Below are 24376 nucleotides of genomic sequence, written 5' to 3' on the forward strand. Positions count from 1 at the left end.
TATCTTCAATTTCCAACAGTTGAGAAGTATACATGCATGATTAAGTATCACTACTAAATCCGAAAGATTATGATTGTGTAAGACTTCGGATGCAGCAACTGTTATATACATGGGCTACATGATGAAATGTCACCGACTAATCCAAGAGTAAATTACAGCTGTGCAAGTCTTTAGATGCAGCTAACGTAATATACACAATGCGATTAAGTACCCCTGATAAGTTATAGTGTAGTGACCGTTATATCCGTACCGCCATTAATTTCCGGTGTGCGCGACCGTTATATCCGTACATAACTAAATATTTCCGAATCGCCATTAAATTCCAGTGTGCGACCGTTATATCCGTACATAACTAAATATCTCCGAATTATGGTTGTGCTGGTCTTCGGAAGTGGCGACCATTATATACACACTTGTTAAGCTATGAATTATGAAGCAATTGAGCATAGGTCCCACACTCGGATCACTGCATAGCAAGAAGGGAACCAAGCATGTCCACTATGGCCAGGCAGAGAAACAAGCTCCCCATTGGGATGGTCTTTTCCCCAAACATCTCCCTTTAAGCCAGTGAAGGGACACCAACCAAACACCACTGTCTGCCCACAAAACCACACACATACACAGTCAGCCACAGCACCCAGGAGAGAGAAAACAGGAGGGAGGAGATCCATTCGCAAATCCACAAGTAGAGGTTTGTTGTCCTCTCTCTCTCTCTCTCTCTCTCTCTCTCTCTCTCTCTCTCTCCTTGCAGCCCCATGAGGCCATGGCCATTATATATAACTAGGACTAGGACTAGGTGAGGTGAGAGCTTGCCTTTGCCTCCTTCAGAGAACAAGGCGAGGGAGAGGGACACCACCACCAAGTACGCACTCGGATTGGGGGCAGCAAAGGGGACGGACGCATCCCATTTGCCTGGGCAAATCTCCTGTTCCTCCGTTCTCTGCTCCATCTCTCTCTGCACGCCCCCTCTCGTGCGAGCAAGCTAGCCTTGTTGGGGACAATGATGGCCTGCGGGTCTCGAAGTCGGAGCAACGAGATGGTCGACGAGTTCGAGAAGCTGGTCATCCGAATGAACCCTCCAAGGTTCGTCTCCCCCAACCCCGACACCCATGGGGTGTTCCTATCTGCCGTGTTTGACCTGTGCCCTCTGCTAACCGTGCCTGGTTCTGCCGTTTGCCGCTCGCAGGGTCACCGTGGACAACGACTCCGACATGACTGCCACCTTGGTGAAGGCAAGGAGCTCGCTCTCCGTCCTTGCCCCCCTGCGAGTCCCTGCCTGGGGGGATTCTCTCTCTCTCTCTCTCTCTCTCTCTCTCTCTCTCTCTCTCTCTCTCTCTCAGACAGACCTGTGAGATTGCTTGATTTTTCTATCTGCAGGTGGACAGCGCGAACAAGTATGGGACCTTGCTGGAGGTGGTTCAGGTGCTGACCGATCTGAAGCTGACCATCAAGAGGGGCTACATTTCCTCCGACGGCGAGTGGTTCATGGATGGTGAGTGCCGCCTGCTTTGCGACCTCCCTGCCCTGCCCTGGCTGTCTTTGGAAAGTTTAAGAAGAAGATGGGAGAAAGACGGCGTGCCTTTCCGGGGTGATGCAAAGCCGGGCTTTTGCTTGGGCTGTAATCTTTCCTCTATGCTCTATCTTTTTCCCGATCCTGATGTGTGGTGGGTGTGGGTTTGCCTCGCCTTTCTGCAGTGTTCCATGTCGTGGATCAGGATGGGAATAAACTTTATGATGGCCAAGTCATCGACAGAATTGAACAGGTAAAGTGCAGTGCAGAGTCCCCTGTTGCTGCTCGATGCCAAGAACAGAGCAATAATCTGCTGCTGCTGCTGAACTGGATGCTGATGAACCGATGCCGTGTCGATTCCTGTTTCAGTCCCTGGGAGCGGGATCGCTGAGCTTCCGGGCGGCGCCGGAGCGGCCGGTGGGCGTGGAGGCGGAGGCGGAGGAGGAGCAGACCACCATCGAGCTGATCGGCCGCGACCGGCCGGGCCTGCTGTCGGAGGTGTTCGCGGTGCTCACGGACCTCAAGTGCAACATCGTGGCGTCGGAGGTGTGGACCCACGACGCCCGCGTGGCGGCGCTGGTGCGCGTGACGAACGCCGACGCCGGCGGCGCCGTCGCGGACCCCGACCGCCTGGACACCGTGAAGCGCCTCCTCCGCCACGTCCTCCGCGGGAGCAGCCGCGACAAGAAGGCCGCCCGCGCCGCCATCTCGGCGCGCGCCGCGCACGCGCAGCGCCGGCTCCACCAGATGATGCACGCGGACAGGCGCCGCGGCGGCGAGGACGGCGGCTTCGACGGCTCCGACGACGACGGCGACGGCGGCGCCGCGTCGCGCGGCGGCTCCGGCCGGGCGGTGGTCGAGGTGGAGGACTGCGCCGAGCGCGGGTACACGCTCGTCAACGTGCGGTGCCGTGACCGGCCCAAGCTGCTGTTCGACACGGTGTGCACCCTCACCGACATGCAGTACGTGGTCTTCCACGGCACCGTCATCGCCGAGGGCTCCGAGGCCTACCAGGTGCTTCAGCCTTGCCTTTCCCTGTCTGTCTCTGTACCTGCCCTGCCATGCATCCTCCCATCGCTTCCACCATGAGACTGTTGCATCGCGTTGTGCTGGTACTTTGGCTCCAGCAGAAGAACACGGGCACAGTAACAGTGTTCTCCCTGCCGGGCTGCGCTGCACGGCCCCTGCAGTTCACGCTCCAAAGTGCACGCCCTCTCGGCCTTGACGCCGGCTCACGTCTTGACCGCTGGCAGAGATGCCTGGCAGAGGCTAGATACTGGTAGATCTTGGCATGTGCGTGGGGGGGAGATCCTTCTTGGTTTGGTGTGAGGAACTTGAGTGACTCGTCCTGCACAAAAGACTTTGTTTTTACCTGCAGAAAAGGACACATGCTCATGTATGTAACCTCTCTCCCGTGCTGGCGGTGGTGACCTTTGCAGGAGTACTACATCAGGCACCTCGGCGACAGCGCCGGCAGCTCCGGCGAGGACCGCGACCGCCTCTGCCGCGCCCTCGAGGCCGCGATCGAGCGGCGGTACACCGAGGTACCACTACTGGCACTGCCTGTTCGTTGCGAGATCGATGATCCATCGATCGATGCCGGATGCTCGTGACGTGAGCTAAGCTAATCCATGGCGGCCGCGTGCGTGCTCGTGCAGGGCTTGAGGCTGGAGCTGTGCTGCGAAGACCGCGTCGGGTTGCTGTCCGACGTGACGCGCATCTTCCGGGAGCACGGGCTGTCGGTGACGCACGCCGAGGTGGAGACCCGCGGGGCGCGGGCGGCCAACGTGTTCTACGTGGTGGACGCGTCGGGGCAGCCCGTGCAGGGGCAGGCCGTGGAGGCCGTGCGCGCGGAGATCGGCGAGCACGTCCTGTCCGTCAGGGAGCCGGCGGACGCCGCCGGGCCCCGGTCGCCCGTCGGCGCCGGCGGCGGGCGCCGCTCGCTCGGGAACATGATCCGCTCCCGCTCCGAGAAGTTCCTCTACAACCTCGGGCTCATCCGGTCCTGCTCGTAGCCGCCGGCCGCCATCGCCGCCGCAGCTCGGCCAACTAATCAGCGTACTCCGGTTCAGGGCAATGCTCGTCACTAGGCTACTAGCTAAGCTAGGATCTAGGCAAATCTAGCAAAAAAAAGGTCTTGGGTTCCTATCAACGGCCCGTTGATCGATCCATGTCGAAGCTCTTGGACGAACGCAGGAGCTAGCCTCGGCTTGTTCTTCCGTTCCGCCCGCCGTGTAAATACCCCACCGATCATCTTTCTTTCGTCTTCTTTCCTCCATGGTTTCACCATCCATTGCGACCTGCGGCGGCTTCGATTGCCGAGTCAAGAAATGCGTTCTGAGATGCAACTGGGCGGCGCGCGCGCCATCGGCATCGGCGCCGGCGCCGCCAGGACCGCGCTCGCCACGGCGAAACGTGGAGTAACAGTGGCTCAACCGGAGCAGGAGGGTACGGACGGCATGTGGAACAGTGGTAGAGTAGAGTGAGGCCGGTCTCGGTCAAAGCGAGCAGAGAGAAGGAAAGATACCAGGCCCGGTCTACCGGGCGCCAGCGGGTAGCTCTTCGAGTTTCGGAGGAACAGAACAGGAGATGGGGCGGGGGCAGCCAGTGAGGGGAGGACAGGCATGGGGGCTCGACCGCCGCGGCATCTCCGGCGCTCGCGCAGGGGCGGCCATGTGATCCGTATTAAGAATCGCCGGCACAGTCCGGGCTTTCAGCGGCCGGCGACGCGATAAGCAGAGACCCTCGTGCCACTCTCCTGCTCCCTGCCACACCCGCCTGCTGGAGCCGTAGGCCGGCGGCGGCTACCCGGCCGGCCGATCGAGCCGGCATGCTGCCGCCGGCTGCCGCGCCGCCGCACGGCCTGTCCAGTTTCCACGCGCGGCTGTTTCCGATCCCATGCCGAGGGAAATCCGCGTCGGTCTCGGACGAGGCGTGGCGACGGTACGACCGTACGATCGCCCTGCCGTCCTTCCTCGTGGCACGACGCTTTTTTTCTTCTTTTTTTGCGCCGCCATGATCGTTTCCTCGAACTCTCTCTGAACTGATTTCCAGAAGAACTCGCTCTCTGAATTTAACCGTCGTGTCATCGAAAAAAGAGAGGAAGAAATTCAATGGTCGTGTTGGATCTGAGATGGAAGGAGCACTAACTAATGATGTGATAACCGATAGATCCACTGTCAGGGGCCTGTTTCCATGCACGGTTAGCTTGATTGGCTGGAGCTTTGCAGCGCGGTTAAGCAAAGGTGGCCTTTTCTTTTCCGTCACGAGGAGGAGGAGGCCGGGGAGCGGCAGGCAGACCGGCAGTTACCTGCACGGTTGTTCTTGTTCGCCAGACATGGTCCGGTGCGACGATCCAGAGGGTAAAAGGCTGGTCCATCGCTGCGCGCAGCTAGCTATGCGAGTGCTCCACAACGTGCTGTCTCTGCTCTGCTCTCTCTCTCTCTCTCTCTCTCTCTCTCTCTCTCTCTCTCTCTCTCTCTCTCTCTCTCGCTGACTCTGCACGTCGTTGTAAAGACAAAGCTAAGCACATGCATGTAAAACAAAAGTTACAGGAGGTGGTGACGGGCGTAACTTTTCTTTAAGGCGTCGCAACGTGGTAACACGTCACCACCTCAGTATATGCAACAACCTTACAACCATAAGACCTTTCTGTGTAGTTTTGTCCCGGTGTATCTCATCAGGGCATTTCCTTCTTCCGCGATGAGTGTCTCATAGCTAGTCTTTGCACTGTACTTGTATTTTGGTTACTGCTAGAACATGACTAAATTTCGAGCACAGTGTTGTTCAGAGGAGCTAACACTCCGAGGATCCTTACGCGAGTGATCTCGTTCTCATTTGTGTTTGAAACTAAAGCAACAGTAATGACTAAGCATGCACTGGAGTACCTAGACCCATTTGGATCCTGTTAGCTGTGTTATTGTGGACAACCAGCTAACACCTACTTCTTCCGTCCTAAATTATTAATTATTTTAAGTTTTCTAGATATATATAAAAATCTATGTATTTAGAAAACAAAAACGACTAATACTTTGGAAAGGATGGAGTAATTTTTAGGGAGGTTCTAGTTTACTCATTTTTATTTTCTCTGATAAAAAATATTAGAACTTTGGTACCGTTCATGGTACACCGCTTTCACCACAATATCCATTAAATTATATAATATTAAAGGAAAGTACCTTGTAAAAATATTTTTTGTAATAAATCTAACAATGCTGAATTGCCGATCTTGCGTCATGAGCATATATAAAAAGCATTATGTGTTTGTAGTCAACGGTAAAATAAAATGGTTTGATCTAGTACAACTACAGATATAGTCTTCTCGCAAAAAAAACTACAGATATAGTCACTAGTACTCCTTGTTAGCATCGCAATACATGATATGGCCATGCAGACTCAAATTAGTGTTGCGCCTCACAAATTGTCCCCTTCTGTCCGGGAGAAGTCCTGTTTACACCCTCGAACTATCGCAGAAGTATGATTTTCAACATTTAACTATAAAACTGGATAACATAGGTCATTCAACTGTCACTACTGTGCAAATTTGGACATTGGAGTGATTTTTAAGGTGGTTTTACATTTTGTGAGAATTAAAAATATTCAAATTTAAACTAAGATATTCATAAGTAATTCATTTTAGATCAAAAAATATGAAAGGGGATCAAAAGTTTTCTAAGAATGTAACCTATCTATTGCCATGATACATCTCAGTAACTCAGATCAAAAATTTTTATTTTCATAGTATTTGTTTGCTTTTAGTTAAGATTATTATTTTTGAATAACTAAGCTTCAAATAGAGCAATAATAGACATGTCACACTTTAATTTTTTGTACTAGTTTCATTTTTTTCTAATTTACAATGAATTAGATTTTATTTTTTTAGATCTAATTAGAATTTTTAATATTTTTTAAAATACAAAACCACCCCAAGGTTCAAATTTGTATGGTTTCGATAGTTGGATGGTCTATGTTATCTGGTTTTATAGTTGAAGGTTGAAAATCAGACTTCTACGATAATTTGATGGTGTAATTCGGACTTTCCCCCTAATGCCCTTGCTTCTTTCCCCTTCACCGTCCTCCTTGCAAGTTGAAGTTCCACTCTCCCATTATCTGTCAATGGCATCTGACTTTCTTTTTTCATCCTTGTAACATTTTTTTATTGCTGCCAAGAACCACATTAGAAATTGTTGGTGTTATATAGCCATACGCAGCACCTTTCTGAAATGTAAGGTATTTTACTTTATCCTATGTTAAAGTAATCACACGTACGATGTCTGTTCATCGGTCGAATGCTCGACGCATGTCGGAAAAAACCAGCACTAATGTTGTAATTATTATTTCTTTATATTTCGCAATGAATGTTGCACGAAGCATGGTGCCGATATTGCGGTGGGAATTTCCATTCTCGAATCGGATGTCAGAATCAGACTGCTTATTTTTTCTGATGTTTGATTTTAAATATTGTAACTATTATTTATTAATATTGCAACGGGTTGTACGATGAAAAAAATTATGATCCAACATCCGGACACTAGCAGTGGCGTTCTTTGAATGCACGACATATGTTCGACGACTGTACGTCTACGCGGATGCAATGACCACATACACAGTACGACCGAGAGTCGCCCAAGGTCAATGGCGTTGGCGCGTGGCTTTTGCTGACCCGATGACTCCTTGTCGGCGACCCGTCGCTCACGAGCACGTACCGGCCGGCTGCGTCCCGTAAGCAGCACTGGCCGCCATAACGGCCGGCCAACGAACAGTCCCCGGTGCGACGCGTCATCGTGCAGCTACTAGCGTGGCGCGCCGCCGTTATTGCGGCATGATGGAGCGCGGCAGGCAGGCCATGATTGTGCCCGCGCCGCCGCGCGCCCATTGGCCGCCGCAGATTCCTGCCACCCACGGCCGGCCGCCGGCGCCGCCGGGCCGATGGGGACACCGGGGACGGGGAGGCAGTCGATGGCTGGCCCTGGCCCCGACCCGGCGACCGGCGCCTGCTGCCTCCTCCGGCGACGCGGGCGTCCACACGTTCCCGATCGTAAAGCGGCGGCGCGAACGCGAGGCCCGGCAGGGGCGGCACACGGTGGTCTTGAAAAAGAAAGGAAGGGGCGGCACACGTTACGTACCGTACGTGGCCGAAAGCGACGCCGCGTAGCATTTCCGGCCACGTCGGTCGCACCACCGCCGAGGCGATCAGCTTTGCCCTGCCCCTGTGCACGTAGCAGGGGGACCGCGCCGGATGCCGCCGCGCGGTACGTGCCGAGACCTGCACAGTACGGCACTGTGTAAAGCGGGAACCTCGCGTCAAAACTTCGGGGCAGCCACGCCACACGCACGACACACTTGCCACGTCGGTCCAAGGCGCCGGATCGCGGCGCTGTGCCCGTATCCCCGGCGGCCACTGCCGCGGCAGCATCGGCCGTCTCCTTCTTAATTCCCTGCAGCGGGCGGTCGCCTGACACGCGCGCCGCACCAGGCAGGCAGGCACGCAACGCCCATACCTGAAGTGGTACCGGCGCTAGCCCCAGCACGCGGCCGCCGCGCGCCTGCACGGACGCGCCGAGGCGCGCGGTGGTCACTCGCGTCGCGTCCCCCAGGAATCGTATCCCGGCGTGGATTCCTGGAGATGGGCGCCCGCGCGCGCGCCCCATCCGGCCCTCTCTCTCTCTCTCTCTCTCTCTCTCTCTCTCTCTCTCTCTCTCTCTCTCTCTCTCTCTCTCTCTCTGGGCGCGGATCCGAGATCCGGTCACGTGCGACGCGACGCGGTCCTTTTGGCTGCGCGCTGTTCGGCCGGTCCGGCGAGCACGCGGCGCCGCGGCGGGGAGGGGGACGGCGACGCGCCGGGCGCGCATTGGAGGCCGCGGCCCGTGGAACGTCCAGGACCAGGAGGACCACGGCAAGTGGCCTCGCCGCTCGTACGTACTCCTACGTACTCCGGGCAGAGCTGTGCGCGGCCGGCTGTGGCGTGCTGCTCACCGATTCGTCGCCGCCGGTGGGCAGGCTTCTGGGCGTTAACGGACGGGCGGGCGGGCGCTGCTGCAGATGGAGCGCATGCAATCACTTTGCGCAGGTTAGGGTACCAGGGAAAGCTGAGCCCACGTGCCCGTCACGTGACCGCACGGCCTGCACATGCCGGCTCCACCACTCCGTGGGCGTGGCAGTCGTTCTTTTTTCTCCCCCGGCCGTGTCAGGATTAGCCCTTGATCTACTCCATCAGTCAAGATAGAAGTGACCCGTTAAAAAACTGCCGCAGCAGATCGGTCAGGAACTCAGGGCTCAGGTCACGTCCAGTACCCATGATCGATCGGCGAGACCATACCACCACTACCGTATCTGCATCGAGATTCGCACTGGTCATTGCGTGCCGTGTACCAGTCGGTACTTGGTCGTCGTCGTCGTCGGACGTCCGAGTCCGAGAATCGATTCCGGCCGTCGTCACGGGCCGCCGTATCGCATTCGCATCGGCTCGGCTCTTGAATGAAGCGAGCCACCGAGCAAGCAAGCACCAAGCAGGACTGCAAGAGGAGCATGTGCAGTGCAGTGCAGTGCAGTGTCGCAGTGAAAAGTGAAAAGCCAAAGCCTGGCAACGAATCCTTCCAAGCTGTACGCCCGCCCCTGACCCTGACCGGGCTTTGACAGTTGCGCAACTGCCCTGCACTCCAGCAAGTACAGTAGTACAAATGCCCAAATATGCATTGAATATTTGGACACATGTATGGAGTGCTAAATAAAATCTATTTTTAAAATTTTTTGCATGCATGGGTTGTAAATCGCGAGATGAATCTAATAAGCCTAATTAATCCATGATTTGCAACTGTGATGCTACAGTAATCATCCGCTAATTATAAATTAATCATGAATTAATTAGGCTCATTAGATTCGTTTCGCGATTTACAACCCATCTATACAAAAAGTTTTGTAAATAGACTCTATATAGTGCTCCGAAATAATAAGATTCTCTTTTAAAAGTTTACGCAAAAAAATTAAACACAACCAGTGGCGGGTGCCGGGTGCCCCCAGGGCCCACTCATCAGGATTCCCATCCAGTCACCACAGTATAATAACAATATGATTCTCATTCTCTACCAGAGGATATCGTGGCAAAGTTTTTGAAATTCGAATGGACAAACTGACTGACTGACTGGTTCATTGGAGGCGCACAAGACTGAGACTGACTCGACGGACTGTTCGTCCTCGTCCTCCTCCTCCGTGCTACTCTGCCGCCGCACGCCGGCCGGTCAGCCGGTCATGAGGCCACACAATCAAGAGGCTGCGACTGCGAGCGGGGCATCAGATTCAGACATGCGCAAAAGGAAACTGATCTCGAGCCAACGGCGGCGGCAGCGGCAGAACGGACCAAGACCGGTTCCCGATGACGACGTGTAGAAACAAGCCAAGGCCGCCGCACTGCCCCCGCGCGCGCACCGCTCAAGGAATCAGCTGCGTCGATTGGCTCGGCTGGCTCCTCGGTTGGCGCCGCGTTGAGGGCGGCGGCGGCGACGACGACGACCGTTGCCGCCGCCTAGCGTTCCGCGTGCTCTGAGGGTTCCCCTTACCGGTGGGAACCGGTCCGGTTCCGGTTTGGGCCGGCACCAAACCGGTCCAAATTCAAAATTCAAATTCAAATTTAAAAAATGAAAAATTTCTAAAAATACTTCAAAGTGCGACAAATCTAGTGGTGTCAAATTTTCTCAAAAATTCGTTTGTTTAACATACTTTTCGGGCATTTAAAGTTAAAATAAAAAAGAAAAGGAAAAAAATGTGACGGCCCATTAAGGCCCGCTTGATAAACCGGTCAAACCGGCCGGTATACCGGTCCAAACCGGTTACACATGCGATTTTAAATTTGAATTTGAATTCAAACCGGTCAAACCGGCCGGTAAACCGGTCAAACCGACCGGTAAACCGGTCGGTATACCGGTATGAACCGGTTGAACTGAGTTTTTTGAATTCAAATTTGAATCTGACCGGTTTCTACCGGTAACCGGTCAAACCGGTCCGGTTTACCGGAACCGGAGTGCTCCGGTTTGGGGTGTCCGGTTGGGAAAAAAACCCTGGCTCTGACGCGCGGCGCGGGGGACCGCCGTCCCGGCGACCGATGCGAGTGCGCGGCGCCCGCGCTGGTCCTCCCTCCGTCGCCGTCTCGCCGATATGTGGCGTGCTATGAGCCGCCGACGGCAGTCGGGCTGTGTTTAGATGGAGGGAAAAGGGATGCGAAAAGTCACATCGGACACTGTAGCACACTGTAACATTTTTCGTTTGTTTGTGGTAAATATTGTCCTACCATGTTTTTTTTATTTATCTACATTTAGTACTTCATGCATGGGTCATTTGTTATATTTAATGTTTCGATGTGATGGAGATGTGATGGAAAGTTTGGATTTTGGGGAGGGGGGGTTTGAGGGAACTAAACACACCCACGGTCGAGCCTCCCACGGAAAGGTGGCTGGCCGGATGGGTCAGTCCCAATGCAAGTTGCTAAGTGATCTTTTCTCCGCTGGCTGCATCGGTCGCCCAGTGACTGTATGTTCCTGAGAATTTCACCGCCGTCACAGGCCCCCTGGTGCCCGGCGGTGAAAAACGCTGGAACGCAAATGTTATTTATTTGCACACATTTTTGCAACCTTTTTTTTTTTACCGGCTGGCCTGACACTACCACTGTACTGGTGTACCACGATGCAGCAGTGTCGTGTAGGTTAGGGACCAAGCACCTCGCTCGATCTAGCTTTTGCAGTGCAGATCACGTTGCTAACGACCCGGGCCGCCATGTTTCGGAGCGACAGATTAAACACGTGGGTTATCGCGGGGGGATCTTGGTTAGGCGTCGATCGCTTCAGCTGCACACAAAGATCCCGGGGACGAATGGACGGTCAGATAGATTAAGGAAGCGGTTTAGTACATTTCATGTCTCTGATGAAAAGGCTAACGAAAGCAGAGTAGGCGACGATGCTTCACCGCGAAGCTAGCACACGAGGAGAGGTGAGGGTTTAGCGAGATTCATGGAAAGTCACGTTGGTGTTGGCGAGGCTCCTACCTTGGCGAGATGCGCCCCGCCGCCTCCGCCGGCTCCCCCCGCCCCCCGCCTCCTTCTCCGCCGTCGCATCCGCCGCCCTCCGTCTCCCCCGCCGTCTCCTGTGTCGCCTCCGCCCGCCTCCGTCTCCTCCCCCGCCGTCACAGCGTTCCTCCAACTCCTCTGCTACCAGAACTGCCGCCACCGCTGCCGCCGAAGTCCGGCCGCCGGAGCTCGCCGGAGAAGAAGCACAGTGTTGTGCGATGTGACTTCTATTTTTCGCATATGCGATGAATAGACTTTCCTTTTTTTCCCTCTCCTTTTTTGAACGAGAGATAAATAAGTCGCGAGTGATTGTTCATCAGTGATCAGTCCCATCCTAATCGCCCTCGTGGGACCTTAATCAGATATCAGGTCCCTGAAAGATCGTAGGAGTAGCCAGCGGCCAATACAATGCAGCTGGAACATGATGCCATCCTGAAGAGGAATATCTTCGGTGGATGGATGTTTCAGCGTCGCCATCATGCTCGATGCGGATTAAACGCAGGACCAGACGGTAGATCTCGATGCCGGCTGATGGAAACGGAGCACGAGCGGCGGCGGCGCTAGCTGTGTCGGTCGTGCATTCGTGCTCCCGGGTGCCGACCGGCCGGCCATCGCCGGCGTCAGTTACTCTCCACTCTGCTCGACGGTTGCCTCGCCGCCACGTACGCGAGATTATGTTCTGTGACCTCAGCTTGCTCGCGACGCGATGACGACGACGACGACTTCGGCCTTCGGGTGCTGTCAGATATTCAGGTAAAACTTGTGCAGATAGCCAGAAAGCAGTGTGACCATGCGCCCAGATTGCACGAGAATCTGAATCCCCCTGGACTCTGGGCGCCGGTGCTCCCTCCGGAGCAAAAGGAGCCAACATGAGCAGCTAGTGCTACTCTCGTCCTGCATGCACTAAGAAATGCTCATCGTCTTTGCTTTCCTAGTACTACTAGATTATTCCAATTCCCAGGATAACTTGAGGTTCTAATTCCGGTTCTCCTTCACATGGTGAATCTGCCTCTTTTTTTCTTCTTCTTCCCAGAATTGCTGAATGGTTCAGCGTCCATGGGCCAGGAATCGATTCTGGCGAAACTGCATTGGCCGCTGCCTCCAAGGATCGATTCTGTTGATGGGTCTCGTGGGTTACTGCCAACATCAAAAGGTTTGCACCTCAGACTGTTCAGTTGGGCGTACAGTATGCACCTAGCTCCTCAACGGCTCAACGCCATGGCGGTTGGGCATGCAGTTGCACTCGCTGAGGTCGTGCTTATCGTGTTTCAGTTACTGTCAGAGGTTTCCTCGTTTTTCTGCACTTGCATCTAGGTCCTGTCCTCATCGTCCAAGATATTTGGGATTGAGAGGTTACTTCTACCAGCAGCAAGCAGCAATAGAACGTCTGGTGCAAAACCCACCATTAAAATTTAAAAATGCCGAACGTTCGTAAGAAATATCGACAAATTTGCCCCAGATTTGCAGTAGCAGTGGACATCAGACTGCAGGCCCCGGCGATTCTTGCAAAAAAAAAAAAATGCAACTCGCTGTCCAAGAACAACTCGCCGTCAGCGTCGAGAAATTCCCTCGGATTCGCGGGCAGCTGGAGGATAGATCTCGTGCAGCACGATCGGATTCTCGGGAGGACAACTATCTGATTTGCCGTTAGACCAAGACTAATGATTTAGCCTGCTGCTGGCTGCAAGGACTTGTATGGTTCATCTCTCAGCTCACTTGTATAATGATTTAGATAAATACATGGTTCATTTGTCTATCTCACACAATTTCTTGGTTCTTGTGTCGAAGCCGGCTGTTAGTTAACAGCCCATTTTCCTTCTCTCCTTTTCTTTCTCCTCCACCTCAGCATTCAGTCTGCTTTTAACCCACCATAATACTTATTCTTAACTGGAAAGCCACGAGCCTGCACTTTTTCTTCCCTTTTCTTTTCCCCTTCCCCTCCAGCGGTGAAGCCGTCCGAGCAGAGCTTCGCCGGCCGGCTGCGCCTATCAGAAACTCGCAGATTCTTCTCAATCCAGAGGCCAGTAAGCCTGAAGGCACGGACTGATGTGGATTCAGAGATAGGTGCTGCCGTGAAGAACAAAGTAACTGAAAGTTCCTTTCGGTCGCCAACTGAAAAACCCGGAATGACCCAACCCCCTGGCATTGGCTGGTGCGATGACGTGGCCCAACCCCGTACCCTCGTGCCATTCCGGATAAACCTGCCGCGTGACGTGGCCTGTTTTGGCGCCTACCTGTCGGGCTGCCCCGGCCCGGCCTTCCCTTATCCACCCAACGCGGATCCGCGGCCCGCCACGTCACAGTGCCAGCAACGGGTGACCTACCGGCCGCGCTGCGCCACGTGAGGGAAAGGCTGGTGCCGATCGTGACGCGGCACGCGGCGCCGGCGGAGGTGCTCGTCGGAGACCGCCCGCCGAGCGACGGGGAGGGAGGTCCAGGAGGATGCCAGGGTGGCATGGCATGCCCCATGGACGACTTGGATTGCGCCACGTCGGACGGTTGGAGGATGAGGGGACCGTACGGTGGAGCGTCGGTGTCCGAAACAACAGGGTGCGACAAAAGCACTGCCCTCCCCAAGTTGTGGAGCTCGTGATGGCGTGTGCTTTTGTACACCGTGCAAGGCGTGCGTGCAATCTCATGTTTCGATGGCCTATCCATCTCTCCCTCTTCTTTGTTGAAAGAACAATCGTGTGGGCTCGTTTGAAAAAGACCCTTGAGGGCTAGCATTTGCCTATTTTCCTTAAGAAGTAGTGTCGTTTAACTGCGTTGTTGAAGATTTAATGTAGAGAACCGAGCTATGGCTTTGTTCTGCAGTTGTGCAGGCAGCCCGCCCGGGTCTGATCCTCAATGATCACAACCTGGGTGTCTCACCGGTGTTGAGACGGTGCGTGCATGTGGAGGTGTGAGTGCTTTATTATTGTGCGTCCCAAGACTACTTGTGTAGCCACGTCTACGTTGAGTCCAGTCAGCATAGGCATCTAACCCCTTACATGACATGTCAATGCTCCTTGTTACTTTCAAAAAGAAAAAGATTAGTGTATGATAGTTAGATTTAGGTTTGTTTTCGCCAGTTTCCCCTATTGCCTATCAGTGTCGTGTTTTATCTTAGTTGTCAATATTGGACGTCTCATTCTCCTCCTCCAAAGCATCGCCCCTTTCTCTCTCCGTTCAATTTTCTTCACATCGATCCTGCTTCATTGCCTCTTCCCTAGTCTGCACGAAGTTGATCCACCACTTGTCATGCCGTTGACTTGCACCAGAATTAATTGCAACTTCCCTAGTGCTCACCAAGCTAACTCACACTTGTCACACCGTCAACTTCCACCAATCTCGTGCCCCACCTCGCCATCGACTTCCCGCTATGATGCTTTCCCTACAGCCATGATCCACTGCCTCTTCCCTAGTCCGCACGAGGCTGACTGACTACTCGTCGTGCCATCAACTTCTATCTATCACACTTATCTTTTATCTAAACTGGTACTCCGTAGATTTAACCATATCCACATTATCGGCGTTTTACCGCCAAACCTACTAAGATAACTCTAATATAGTAGATTCATCGCACCGCCTCACAAATCCCCACACTCGTCCTGTAACCTATAAGAGCAAGTATTTTGATGCTCTACTAGTTGACTCGTGTCTATGTGGAGGGAGAAGTGAAAAGAGAGAAAAGAACAGGCGATTCGCTACGCGTTGACTGCGGCCGGCGAAAACGCGCGTTGCCATTGGCTACAGCAGCAAACAGTGCATTAAATAGCTGTAGCCACGTAGCAACGGGCGCGCTGTATCGCCAGCAGCAGACGAGAAGCAAGCGATACCATTAATCTTGCTCTAACCCTTTCACGGCCAAACATGGCAAAATTGTCAGATTCCAAAGTAAAAAGGGTACTAGGAGGAGGAGGAAAGCTACACAACCACAAAGATCCTCCTCGCATTATATAAAAAAAAAATCCCCCTGCGGCGCCCGTTTATAAACCGCGGCTCGTGCCATTGGCAGCAGACAGACTGCCTTTACTCCCGCCCGTGTCCCTCGCTGTCTGCCCGCGCCGAGCCCTCCCCTCGGCCGCCGGCCTCACCCCGCGCCGCTGTTAATGGAAACGGCGCGGCGTTTCCGTTCCGCCCGCTGCCCCCTCCCCTCCTCCTCTCGCGCCGTCTCGTCTTCCCCGCGACTGCTCGCAGCTCCTCCGCTCTTCTCCTCCGCCTGCAGATAGAGCGGGTGCGTGGTTGGCCTGGAAGCGTACGTCACGGTGGTGATAGTCTCAGCTTGCGGCTATGCTGAGGTGCGGGGAGACGGTGGCCGAGGAGGAGGAGGACGACGAGTACGCCAAGTTGGTCCGGTGGATGAACCCGCCGAGGTATGTGCATGTCCGGTGGCAGCACCGCTTGGCGGCCGGCGCTGCCAGTCTCGGAGCACGTCGTCTGAATTTGCTTGCAGTTTGCTGCTGCCTCGTCCCGCTGTGTTCTTGTGGATTGCTGATCGCCTTTCGAGTCCGTGCAAAGTTAGCTTCTGCTCTTTATTTTCCGTCGTCAGTGCGAATCGTATAGCAGTTAATTCATCAGTAACAGTAGTTACTAGTAATATCCGATTACCGAATCGCTATCAGCGGAAGCTCTTGACAGATTCATTTCTACCTTAATTACCTGCTCTGCTCATGGAATCTGTCGCAGTGAATCCTAATCACTATTAGGATTCCAATTTACTAGCAGTCGCTATTTGGATTCTGATGGATTATTCAGTCACCCAATCTAGACTAGATAGCCTGCATTATAATGGCTTCTGTATCAACAAACCTTTCAGATACATATAACGTATGGAAACCTCATGGAGATTCCATTTCATCGTTTAGGAACAAATTAAGTTCATAGTTTCATACTGCGCCGTACATGGCTCTGCCTTCATCGCCTTTATTCCTTGCCTTATTCCTACCAGCTACCACCTCTGCCATGGTGTCCATTCAGATTCCCCCCTCCACTTTTAGCAAAGGCTGTATGGAATCATTGATTCCTTTGCTGCCTCTTCCAGATGCTTTACTAACTTATTACTAGTACAGTACTGTGCATACAACTGCCCCTCTAATCAGCTACCAAAACTTGACTGTTTGTAGTAATAAGTTTTTTTTCTTCCAAATTATCTTCGCTATCACTTGTTGCCGAATGCTCATCGCCTACTGTGCTGCTTCTTGCAGAGTTGTGATAGACAATGACTCGTGCGACAACGCAACCGTCATCCGGGTGAGTTTGGGCCTCACTTTCATGGAGGACCACGCTGCTAGCTACATTTCAATATCTAGCTAACTGCTCTACCTTTTGTAGTTTGTACGATATTACTGTAATTGATATGGTGGACCTTTTATTTCTTGCCAGGTTGATAGGGTCAAGAAGCATGGCATTTTACTGGAAGCAGTTCAAGTCCTTGTCGATCTCAACCTTGTCATCACCAAGGCGTACATTTCTTCGGATGGCAACTGGTTCATGGATGGTACTTGTAGCAGTTATAAGCCTCCCAGTTTTTTTTTTCTTCTTCTGAATTTGACTTGCAACTTGAAGGAACTTGTTTGGTTGTCTGACTTGTCATGATGAAATAGTTTTGGTTTCTTGGTTCATGTCGTGTTCAGTGTTCAATGTGACCGATCAGTACGGGAGTAAGCTTCAGAATAGGGAGGTCATTGACCATATTCAGAAAGTAAGCAACGCATTTACTGATCAACTCTGATGTAACCCTCCAAGGTGCCTTACCTTGCTGCTTTTCAGCAGTGCCTGGAATCAGAAGACTACCTCAAGTTGCCGGCGATCGGGCCGACGGACGGAGCTGCGCCACCAGAAGACGAGTCCACCTCTATCGAGCTGACCGGCACCGATCGGCCTGGCCTCCTGTCCGAGGTGTGCGCCGTGCTCGCCTCCCTGAGCTGCAACATCGTCAAGGCCGAGGTGTGGACGCACAACAGGCGCGCCGCCGCGGTGATCCAGATCACTGACGAGGCCTCCGGGCTCGCCATCCACGACGCGGCCCGGCTGTCCAAGGTGCAGGAGCTTCTCTGCAACGTGATGCAGGGCGACGGCGCGAGCAGCCGCGGCAGCACGCGCACGGGCGTGACATTGGGCACGGCGCGCGCGGAGAGGCGCCTGCATAAACTGATGCTCGACGACGGCGGCGGTGGTGAGGAAGCTGTCGGCGGCGAGGATCGCCGCGGCATGGCGAGGCCCAAGGCCGCGGCCAAGGTCGCGGTGATGGACTGCGCGGAGAGGCGGTACACGGTGGTGATCCTGCGGTGCAGGGACCGGCCGAAGCTGCTGTTCGACACGCTGTGCGCGCTCACGGACCTGCAGTACGTCGTGTTCCACGGCACCGTCGACGCCGAGCGGCGGAGCAGGGAGGCCTACCAAGTACGCCCGTCTCACAAAAACACACACACCATTGCCGGAACAAGCATGAATGAATGCTCACCGGAATCTCATCGTCTCCCCTCGTCTAAAAAAAGTCTCATCGTCTCCCCGGCGTGGTTGCAGGAGTACTACGTACGGCACGTCGACGGCCACCCGGCGCGCTCCGACGCCGAGCGGAGCCGCCTCGTCCGCTGCCTCGAGGCTGCCGTCGAGCGGCGCGCGTCCGACGTAGGAACCTCCTCACCCGTCGTCCCCCTCCCCCATCGACGCCGTCTCGCGTTCCTCCTCCTCGCCATGGCAAGTGACACCATTGCTGGCAATCTGATGAGCAGGGGCTGGAGCTGGAGGTGAGGACGGAGGACAGGGTGGGGCTCCTGTCGGAGGTCACGCGCGTGTTCCGGGAGAACAGCCTCTCCATCATCCGCGCGGCGATCGCGACCAGGGACGGCAGGGCGGAGGACACGTTCTACGTGTCGGACGCGTACGGCAACCCCGTCGACGGCCGGACCATGGACGCGGTGGGCGGGCAGCTCGGGGACGCCGTGCTGCGGGTGAAGCGCCGCGGCGGCGACGCGCCGGTGGCTGAGGGCGGCGCCGTGTCCGTCCTGGGCAGCCTGCTCAAGGGCTCCTTCCAGGGGCTCAGGCTGATCAGGTCCTACTCGTAATCCAAGGATTCTGATTAGTTACACGACCCGGCAGGGCTTTGTACATACAAATCTGACGTAGGTTAGGGAATAATGAAGCAGCAGGGCATGGCTCCTGCATTGTACATTTGCACAGGAAGTCACATCATTACCAGCACCACTGTGAATTAACAATACAATTCTACAGGTCAGAAATTTAGCCATTTCATATACATGCGCAAATTTAGCCAAACCTAGTGCAAGTATGACATGTCTATCGAGTGAAATGCCAACCGCAACTTCTCTCTGAACGAACAGTACCACGCAGCAGGCGGTATAAGTATGGTAGACAACTTCTTCAGGCTAACTTGTTCTTTTTTCTCAAGAATATAATCAATCCAGCAGAAAATGATCATCAGGCTAACATATCTCGATTAATGTAGTAAACTAGTAATTGCACAGAATAAGCGGGAGATTCACCACCGATATAGCAGTCAGGTCATATAAACTAACCAGCGCCGAACAAAAAATTTCAATTCTTACAAGGTTTCTTCTTTCTAGCATGGTCTCACGGGGAAAAACTCTCAAAACTAGATCAGACAACCACAATATGATTGCACACGATCTAAGAAGTACAGGATAAATTTAACAGGGCAAGTCTTAGGTCATCCGCTGAGCAGCCTCCTTAGCGAGCAGCTTTTCCCTGGCCTTGGTTTTAGCCTGCGATTTGGAGCCCATGATACCACCACCCCACTTCTTCCTGACCTCGTCAAACTTGTCGTTGAAGTTGGCCTGGGAGTGAGTCAAGATCCAGTAAGTCCAGAAGGCAATAACACGAAATTTGGATATTTAAAATCACATATTCATAGCATCCAACCTTAATAGCCTCCAGGATCTTGCTGAACTCAAGTTTGTCCTCATTCTTGACAGTGGTCAGGCAAAGAACAGATGCGGTCTTCTTGTGAACGATCTACAGCAAAATATTTATGAGCTTCATTTTTTTAAAGACAATATCAACATTTAACAAGCAACAAAAGTGGAAGGGTTAATACCGATCCAAGGCGTGCTTTTCCCTTAACAATGCAGTATGGAACCTCCATTTTCCTGCAAAGGGCTGGGAGCCACACAACCAGCTCAATCGGATCAACATCATGAGCTATGACAACCAGCTGGGCCTTGCTCTGCAAAAAGGAAAAAAAATTGTAAAAAACATAATTTTGTGGTGAAAGGCAAAACTCTGCTACCACTAAGAAGAACCAAATTGATGTCGATACCTGCTCGATGAGGTATGTCACATGGTTGAGGCCATACTTCACAACAATTGGTTTCTTTGCCTCAACAGTTTTCCCTTCATTTTCAGCCTGGGCTCTCTTCAAAAGCCTCTCCTTCTTGGCGGCTTTGTCCTCAGGGCGGTACTTCAGAAGCATCTTGAACAAGTTTGTTGCTGAAATGGAAAATCAGACAAAAAACTAGTTACAACTAAAGCAAAAATACTGAAGCATCTAAAGTAATGCTGTACTTGATTTCAAAATTCAGTATTTCTAATGCCACAGCTGCCAAGGATGTACCTAATGTGATAATGACCCTAGGGATTATTAGAGTATATTTGGTAGTTTAGATATTCATATCATATCCTGCCATATGTATCCCGGGGGATGTCTTACCCCCCAAGTCATGTACTCTCATATATACCGGCCGAGGATTCAATGCAATACATCCATCAATTACACCAATTCTATTATTCTACAGGGATGCCTAAATCAATATGGGTTGCATTGAGACAAGAAGCATAAATCATTTGAAGTAAGCTGATTTGCATTGAGACAAGGATTTGTCTAAACATGGGATGACCATAAACTTCAAAAACTCCTAATAATTAGTCTGACTTTGGTTATGATCGAAATTTATACATTTATAAGCAATTAAACTTTTGACAATCAGAACTTTAAATATCTTCAATGGTAGAATAAATAGCACAGTACTGTCCTAATTGGAAAACCTGTCTACTACTCTGCTTTTACATACCAAATGTGAGAACTGAAAGAATTTCAACCACAAAGGAAGCTATGAAAAATAGAAAAAAGTGATAAGTTTTTATGAAGAGAAGTTCTTTTGAACCCTAACAAAGATAATTAAACAGTATGGAGGTCAAGTAGACATGTGAACATAATAACTTTCAGCTATTCTCTACACTGTTCATCTTCATATGATACAAACTAATATCACATATTTCCAATTCAATATTCAATACAACAACAACAACAACATAGCTTTTTTTTCCCAAGCAAGTTGGGGTAGGCTAGAGATGAAACCCGAAAGAAATAAGTTCAAGGTTCAGACACATTGATAGCTAGTCTCCAAGCGCTCCTATCCAAAGCTATCTCTTTATAGAGATTCCAATCCTTAAGGTCTCTCTTAACCGACTCATCCCACGTCAGTTTAGGTCTACCTCTACACCTTTTTACATTATCAACCCGCTCAAGAACCCCATTACGCACCGGCACCTCAGGAGGCCTTCGTTGGACATGTCCAAACCATCTCAGCCGATGCTGGGTAAGTTTCTCCTCAATTGGTGCCACCCCGACCCTATCCCGAATAACTTCGTTCCGGACTCTATCCCTCCTTCAATTCAATATTCAATATTAATATATTTATCCTATGTAATCCATATCCTACTGACAGCTCGAAGCATGCCCCCCATTCAATATCGAGTACAGTGGCAAGCATACACTGACAAACAATTCTTAGGCAGCAAGCTCTTGCAGTGCTACTCAATGCATTGATGCACACACTAAGTAACCAATCAAATCTTAGCCTGCAAGCCCTTGCAGTGCTACTCAATGCATTGATACTTAACATCTCTACAAGCCAATCCTTCTCTACCACCTATGTGGAAAAGCTGTGATGGACGGGGCGAGAGACATACCAAGGTTCTTGTCGAGGGTACGGGTGAACTGGTTGAGCGCCGGGGGCACCTTAAGGCGCTGCTTGAGGATGCGGCGCTGGCGCTGGATGCGCACGACCTTGGGCCACTTGACGAAGCGGTGGAGGTCCTTCTTGGGCGGCAGCGCGCCGCCGATCCCGAACTGCTTCGGCCTCTTCTCGAACAACGGATTCGTCACCACCTGCACCAAAACCAAACCAGGAACGGTATAAACCTCGGAAGAAATAACGACGAGCACAATAGACTGCACGAATCAGTGGCTTACCGTCTTCTTCTTGGCGGGAACCGGCGCCTTGCCTCCTCTCTTCGGGGCCTGCAAGATTAGACGATTCACAGAGGATAATTAGGATCACTTGATCAAATAGTACTAAAACCTAACAGCTGCCGTTCAAGATCCAAGGAAACTAGCTTAAATTTTTCGCAAGAACGCTGGGAATTCCATTGCCGATCACAGCAAGGGGGTGGCAACCAAAACAGGCGGGAGGAACCGAGCGAGAAAGGCGCGTACCATTTTGCCGGCGGCTGCTGCGACCTGCGAGCGAGCGGAGCGGCGGCGGGGAGGAAGAGGCGAGTGGTGTGGCGGCGGCGGCCGCTTAGAAGCCGGGAGGCGGTTTTATATATAGGAGCGGCTCCCGAGCCACGTTGGGCGCGCCTGGATCGTTGGATTCGTCGTGCCGGAGGCTCGGTGGGCTTTTCCCCGTCCGTTCTGCTGATTAGGGTTTCGGCAGTCACGTTTGGGCCGAACGGCCCAGACAGGTCCACCGCGCGATTGTGTTAGACGGGCCGAGCCGGAAGGTGTATCGGACTGAGCTTGGCTGAATTACTTCGGTAGGTAGCAGGCCGCGGCCCATGAAAAACGACGTCATGACTCGGCGCCGGCGTCCAAATGGCCGGCCGGCCCGCCGGCAGACGGGCGCCTCATTTCCTCCGCCATGGACGTGGAGGGAGTGAGCTCACCGCGAGGCGGGCCCACTCCGTCGTCCCGACCTCGCTGACACGTGGCTCTGTGTCTTGCGAGCAGGGGGGGTCGTTCTCTCCGGTGGACTTGTACCACCAACCCGCAACCGCCGCGCCCACCATTAATCGCTCCCCCGAGTTCTCCGATTTTTCAAACCGAGCCAGCGCCCAGGCAGAAGGCCACCTCAAATGGAAGGGGATCCCCCTAATTATTGCCGAATTATTTTCGGAATCCAATGAGTTTTTTTCGCTCAGGCCCTGCAACATAATCAATTTTTTTGCAGGATACTGATAGATCAAAAATTAACTTACAAAAGGTAATGTTACTTTACGACTCTCTGTGTCGCCGCATGGGCAATAATATGAGTGAATAACATGTCAATCTATGTATATATTATTTGTATGTTTGGAAATACTAATTATCCATCAAATTTAAGAGTTGTCGTGGATTTTAGGTTCCCTTATCTACAAGTTGTGATAATGCATGGTATATATTTTAGGCTCTCGTGTCTGTATTGTAGGTACAATGGATTGCATGTACACGTTTGTGCAAATGAATTGCAAAAGCGTTTTGAATTTTAAAAATCTCTATATAATGAAGTTGTAGTTTTTAAATTCTTGATCAAATTCTATGTTGATCAATTTTTGATTTCAACGTTTTTTGGTATTCAAGTTGTAAGTATAATGTTGCTCGTGTAGAACTAACGGATGGAACGGGTTGTTGTTTGATTTAATTAAAATTTAAGGGTTTTTCTATAAGAAATCATGAGAGAGGAGACCAGACCGCGGATTGATTTTTTTAAAGTCGGAGGAGTTTTTTTTTCTAAAATTATAGAGAACGCTCATTCCACCGTCCGTCGGGCCCGTGTCTCACGTCGTAGTATTGTAGTTGATGCGAACTTTAGTTGATGCATGTAGTAGTTTTTTCTTTTAAGTAACATAGTTAAGATAAATCCATCACTTTATTATTTTCGCATAGGTGTCATGGTCTGCAGCTCGTTATTGCACATGGTATATATTTTGAGCATTATACTATGAAGACACTATTTTAAGTAGTATATTATTTTGGATATCGAAACGAAGCTATTACATTTGTTGTTTTTTTGTGGTGAAAGAAGGGGTAAGATAGTTTATTAGGGAGGGCGGAGCACAATTAGTCTGATACTTAATGTATTTGCGAAAACATGTTGCGATTAGTAGATGTGTTATTTTTTTTAGAAAGTAGTAGTTATATTAAAATATGACGCGTTATTGTGGAGGTAGCATGAGAAGCCATAGAAGAATGGTGATCGAATTGTACGTATAGTGTTGTTATTATAGTAGTAACGATTGGAACGGATTGTTACATAATTTAAGTAAAATTCGAGGGTTTTCAATGATAGTTCCTGAGAGAGAGAAAGGACGGCGGGTTGGTTTTGGCAAAATCTGAGGGTTTTTTTGAAAATGCAGGGGATCTTTTGGAAAATATTGCTGGCAGGGTGGAAGTGGACTGCGGGTTGGTTTTGGCAAAATCTGAGAGTTTTTTTGAAAATTTCGCTGAGAAAGGGATGGACGGCGGGTTTTATTTCGAGAAAAGTCGAGAGTTTTTTTTGTAAAATAGAAAAGAAAAGCTCGATCTAGGCCGTCCGCCCGGCCGATCCGACGGACGGAAAACGTGACCGACGCGCTCCCAGGCCAGGGAATGGGCCGGGCTGGGACGCCGATTCGTGTTATAGCGATGCCATGGGAAGCTTTTTGGATCGATTTGAATTCTATTTGATTCATTTCACGCGACAGGACAAGTGTTTGTCGACCAACAATTTGAATATTTGCTTACTTATGTATTATGTATAAGTATTCAAGTCGTTTTTTTGTTACTTATGGTATGGGTCACACATGCTCAAAGTATAAAAGTGGGGGGTAGC

The 24376-nt window shown here is 51.7% G+C and overlaps 3 protein-coding genes across 7 annotated transcripts; 2 read left to right on the forward strand and 1 right to left on the reverse strand.

The window, feature by feature from the left end:
• Window positions 1-559: 559 nt before the first annotated feature.
• Window positions 560-3788, forward strand: LOC120679976 (ACT domain-containing protein ACR4-like). Of its 2 annotated transcripts, XM_039961627.1 has the most exons (8): window positions 560-691; window positions 829-1083; window positions 1187-1232; window positions 1378-1492; window positions 1696-1763; window positions 1880-2524; window positions 2950-3054; window positions 3169-3788. In XM_039961627.1, exons 2-8 carry the CDS (start codon window positions 1001-1003, stop codon window positions 3523-3525), a joined length of 1419 nt encoding a protein of 472 aa, XP_039817561.1. In that variant the 5' UTR covers window positions 560-691; window positions 829-1000; the 3' UTR covers window positions 3526-3788. The 2 variants fall into 2 exon arrangements, with proteins under 2 accessions (XP_039817561.1, XP_039817560.1); XM_039961626.1 differs by lacking the exon at window positions 560-691 and having other exon boundaries at window positions 699-1083.
• Window positions 3789-15549: 11761 nt separating this feature from the next.
• LOC120678489 (ACT domain-containing protein ACR6-like) lies at window positions 15550-18804 on the forward strand. 3 transcript variants are annotated; one of them, XM_039959692.1, is made up of 7 exons: window positions 15550-15919; window positions 16751-16796; window positions 16929-17043; window positions 17180-17247; window positions 17316-17948; window positions 18072-18176; window positions 18281-18804. In XM_039959692.1, the coding sequence occupies exons 1-7, from the start codon at window positions 15837-15839 to the stop codon at window positions 18611-18613; spliced, it is 1383 nt and encodes a 460-aa protein (XP_039815626.1). In that variant the 5' UTR covers window positions 15550-15836; the 3' UTR covers window positions 18614-18804. The 3 variants fall into 3 exon arrangements, with proteins under 3 accessions (XP_039815626.1, XP_039815627.1, XP_039815628.1); XM_039959693.1 differs by having other exon boundaries at window positions 15551-15919; window positions 17319-17948; XM_039959694.1 differs by lacking the exon at window positions 15550-15919 and adding an exon at window positions 15926-16063 and having other exon boundaries at window positions 16929-17247.
• Window positions 18805-18986: 182 nt separating this feature from the next.
• LOC120678490 (60S ribosomal protein L7a-2-like) lies at window positions 18987-22163 on the reverse strand. Of its 2 annotated transcripts, XM_039959697.1 has the most exons (7): window positions 22024-22163; window positions 21781-21828; window positions 21498-21696; window positions 19846-20015; window positions 19624-19752; window positions 19449-19541; window positions 18987-19363 (listed from the first exon to the last, which is right to left on the reverse strand). In XM_039959697.1, exons 1-7 carry the CDS (start codon window positions 22024-22026, stop codon window positions 19232-19234), a joined length of 774 nt encoding a protein of 257 aa, XP_039815631.1. In that variant the 5' UTR covers window positions 22027-22163; the 3' UTR covers window positions 18987-19231. The 2 variants fall into 2 exon arrangements, with proteins under 2 accessions (XP_039815631.1, XP_039815629.1); XM_039959695.1 differs by having other exon boundaries at window positions 19624-20015.
• Between the last annotated feature and the right edge of the window lie 2213 nt (window positions 22164-24376).

The sequence above is a fragment of the Panicum virgatum genome, chromosome 6N (assembly GCF_016808335.1).
Source record: "Panicum virgatum strain AP13 chromosome 6N, P.virgatum_v5, whole genome shotgun sequence".
NCBI classification, from domain to species: Eukaryota; Viridiplantae; Streptophyta; class Magnoliopsida; order Poales; family Poaceae; genus Panicum; species Panicum virgatum.

Bases quoted from the DNA above. Each gene is read 5' to 3' on its own strand.
- LOC120679976 (XM_039961627.1), top strand. From the start codon at position 1,001: ATGATGGCCTGCGGGTCTCGAAGTCGGAGCAACGAGATGGTCGACGAG. The intron at 1,084-1,186 runs GTTCGTCTCCCC...TGCCGCTCGCAG, and splicing joins ATCCGAATGAACCCTCCAAG to GGTCACCGTGGACAACGACT. The intron at 1,764-1,879 runs GTAAAGTGCAGT...TTCCTGTTTCAG, and splicing joins TCATCGACAGAATTGAACAG to TCCCTGGGAGCGGGATCGCT.
- LOC120678489 (XM_039959692.1), top strand. From the start codon at position 15,837: ATGCTGAGGTGCGGGGAGACGGTGGCCGAGGAGGAGGAGGACGACGAG. The intron at 15,920-16,750 runs GTATGTGCATGT...TGCTTCTTGCAG, and splicing joins CGGTGGATGAACCCGCCGAG to AGTTGTGATAGACAATGACT. The intron at 17,044-17,179 runs GTACTTGTAGCA...TGTCGTGTTCAG, and splicing joins TGGCAACTGGTTCATGGATG to TGTTCAATGTGACCGATCAG.
- LOC120678490 (XM_039959695.1), bottom strand. The intron at 20,016-21,497 runs GTATGTCTCTCG...TTTCCATTTCAG, and splicing joins TACCCTCGACAAGAACCTTG to CAACAAACTTGTTCAAGATG. The intron at 19,364-19,448 runs GTTGGATGCTAT...ACTCACTCCCAG, and splicing joins AGATCCTGGAGGCTATTAAG to GCCAACTTCAACGACAAGTT.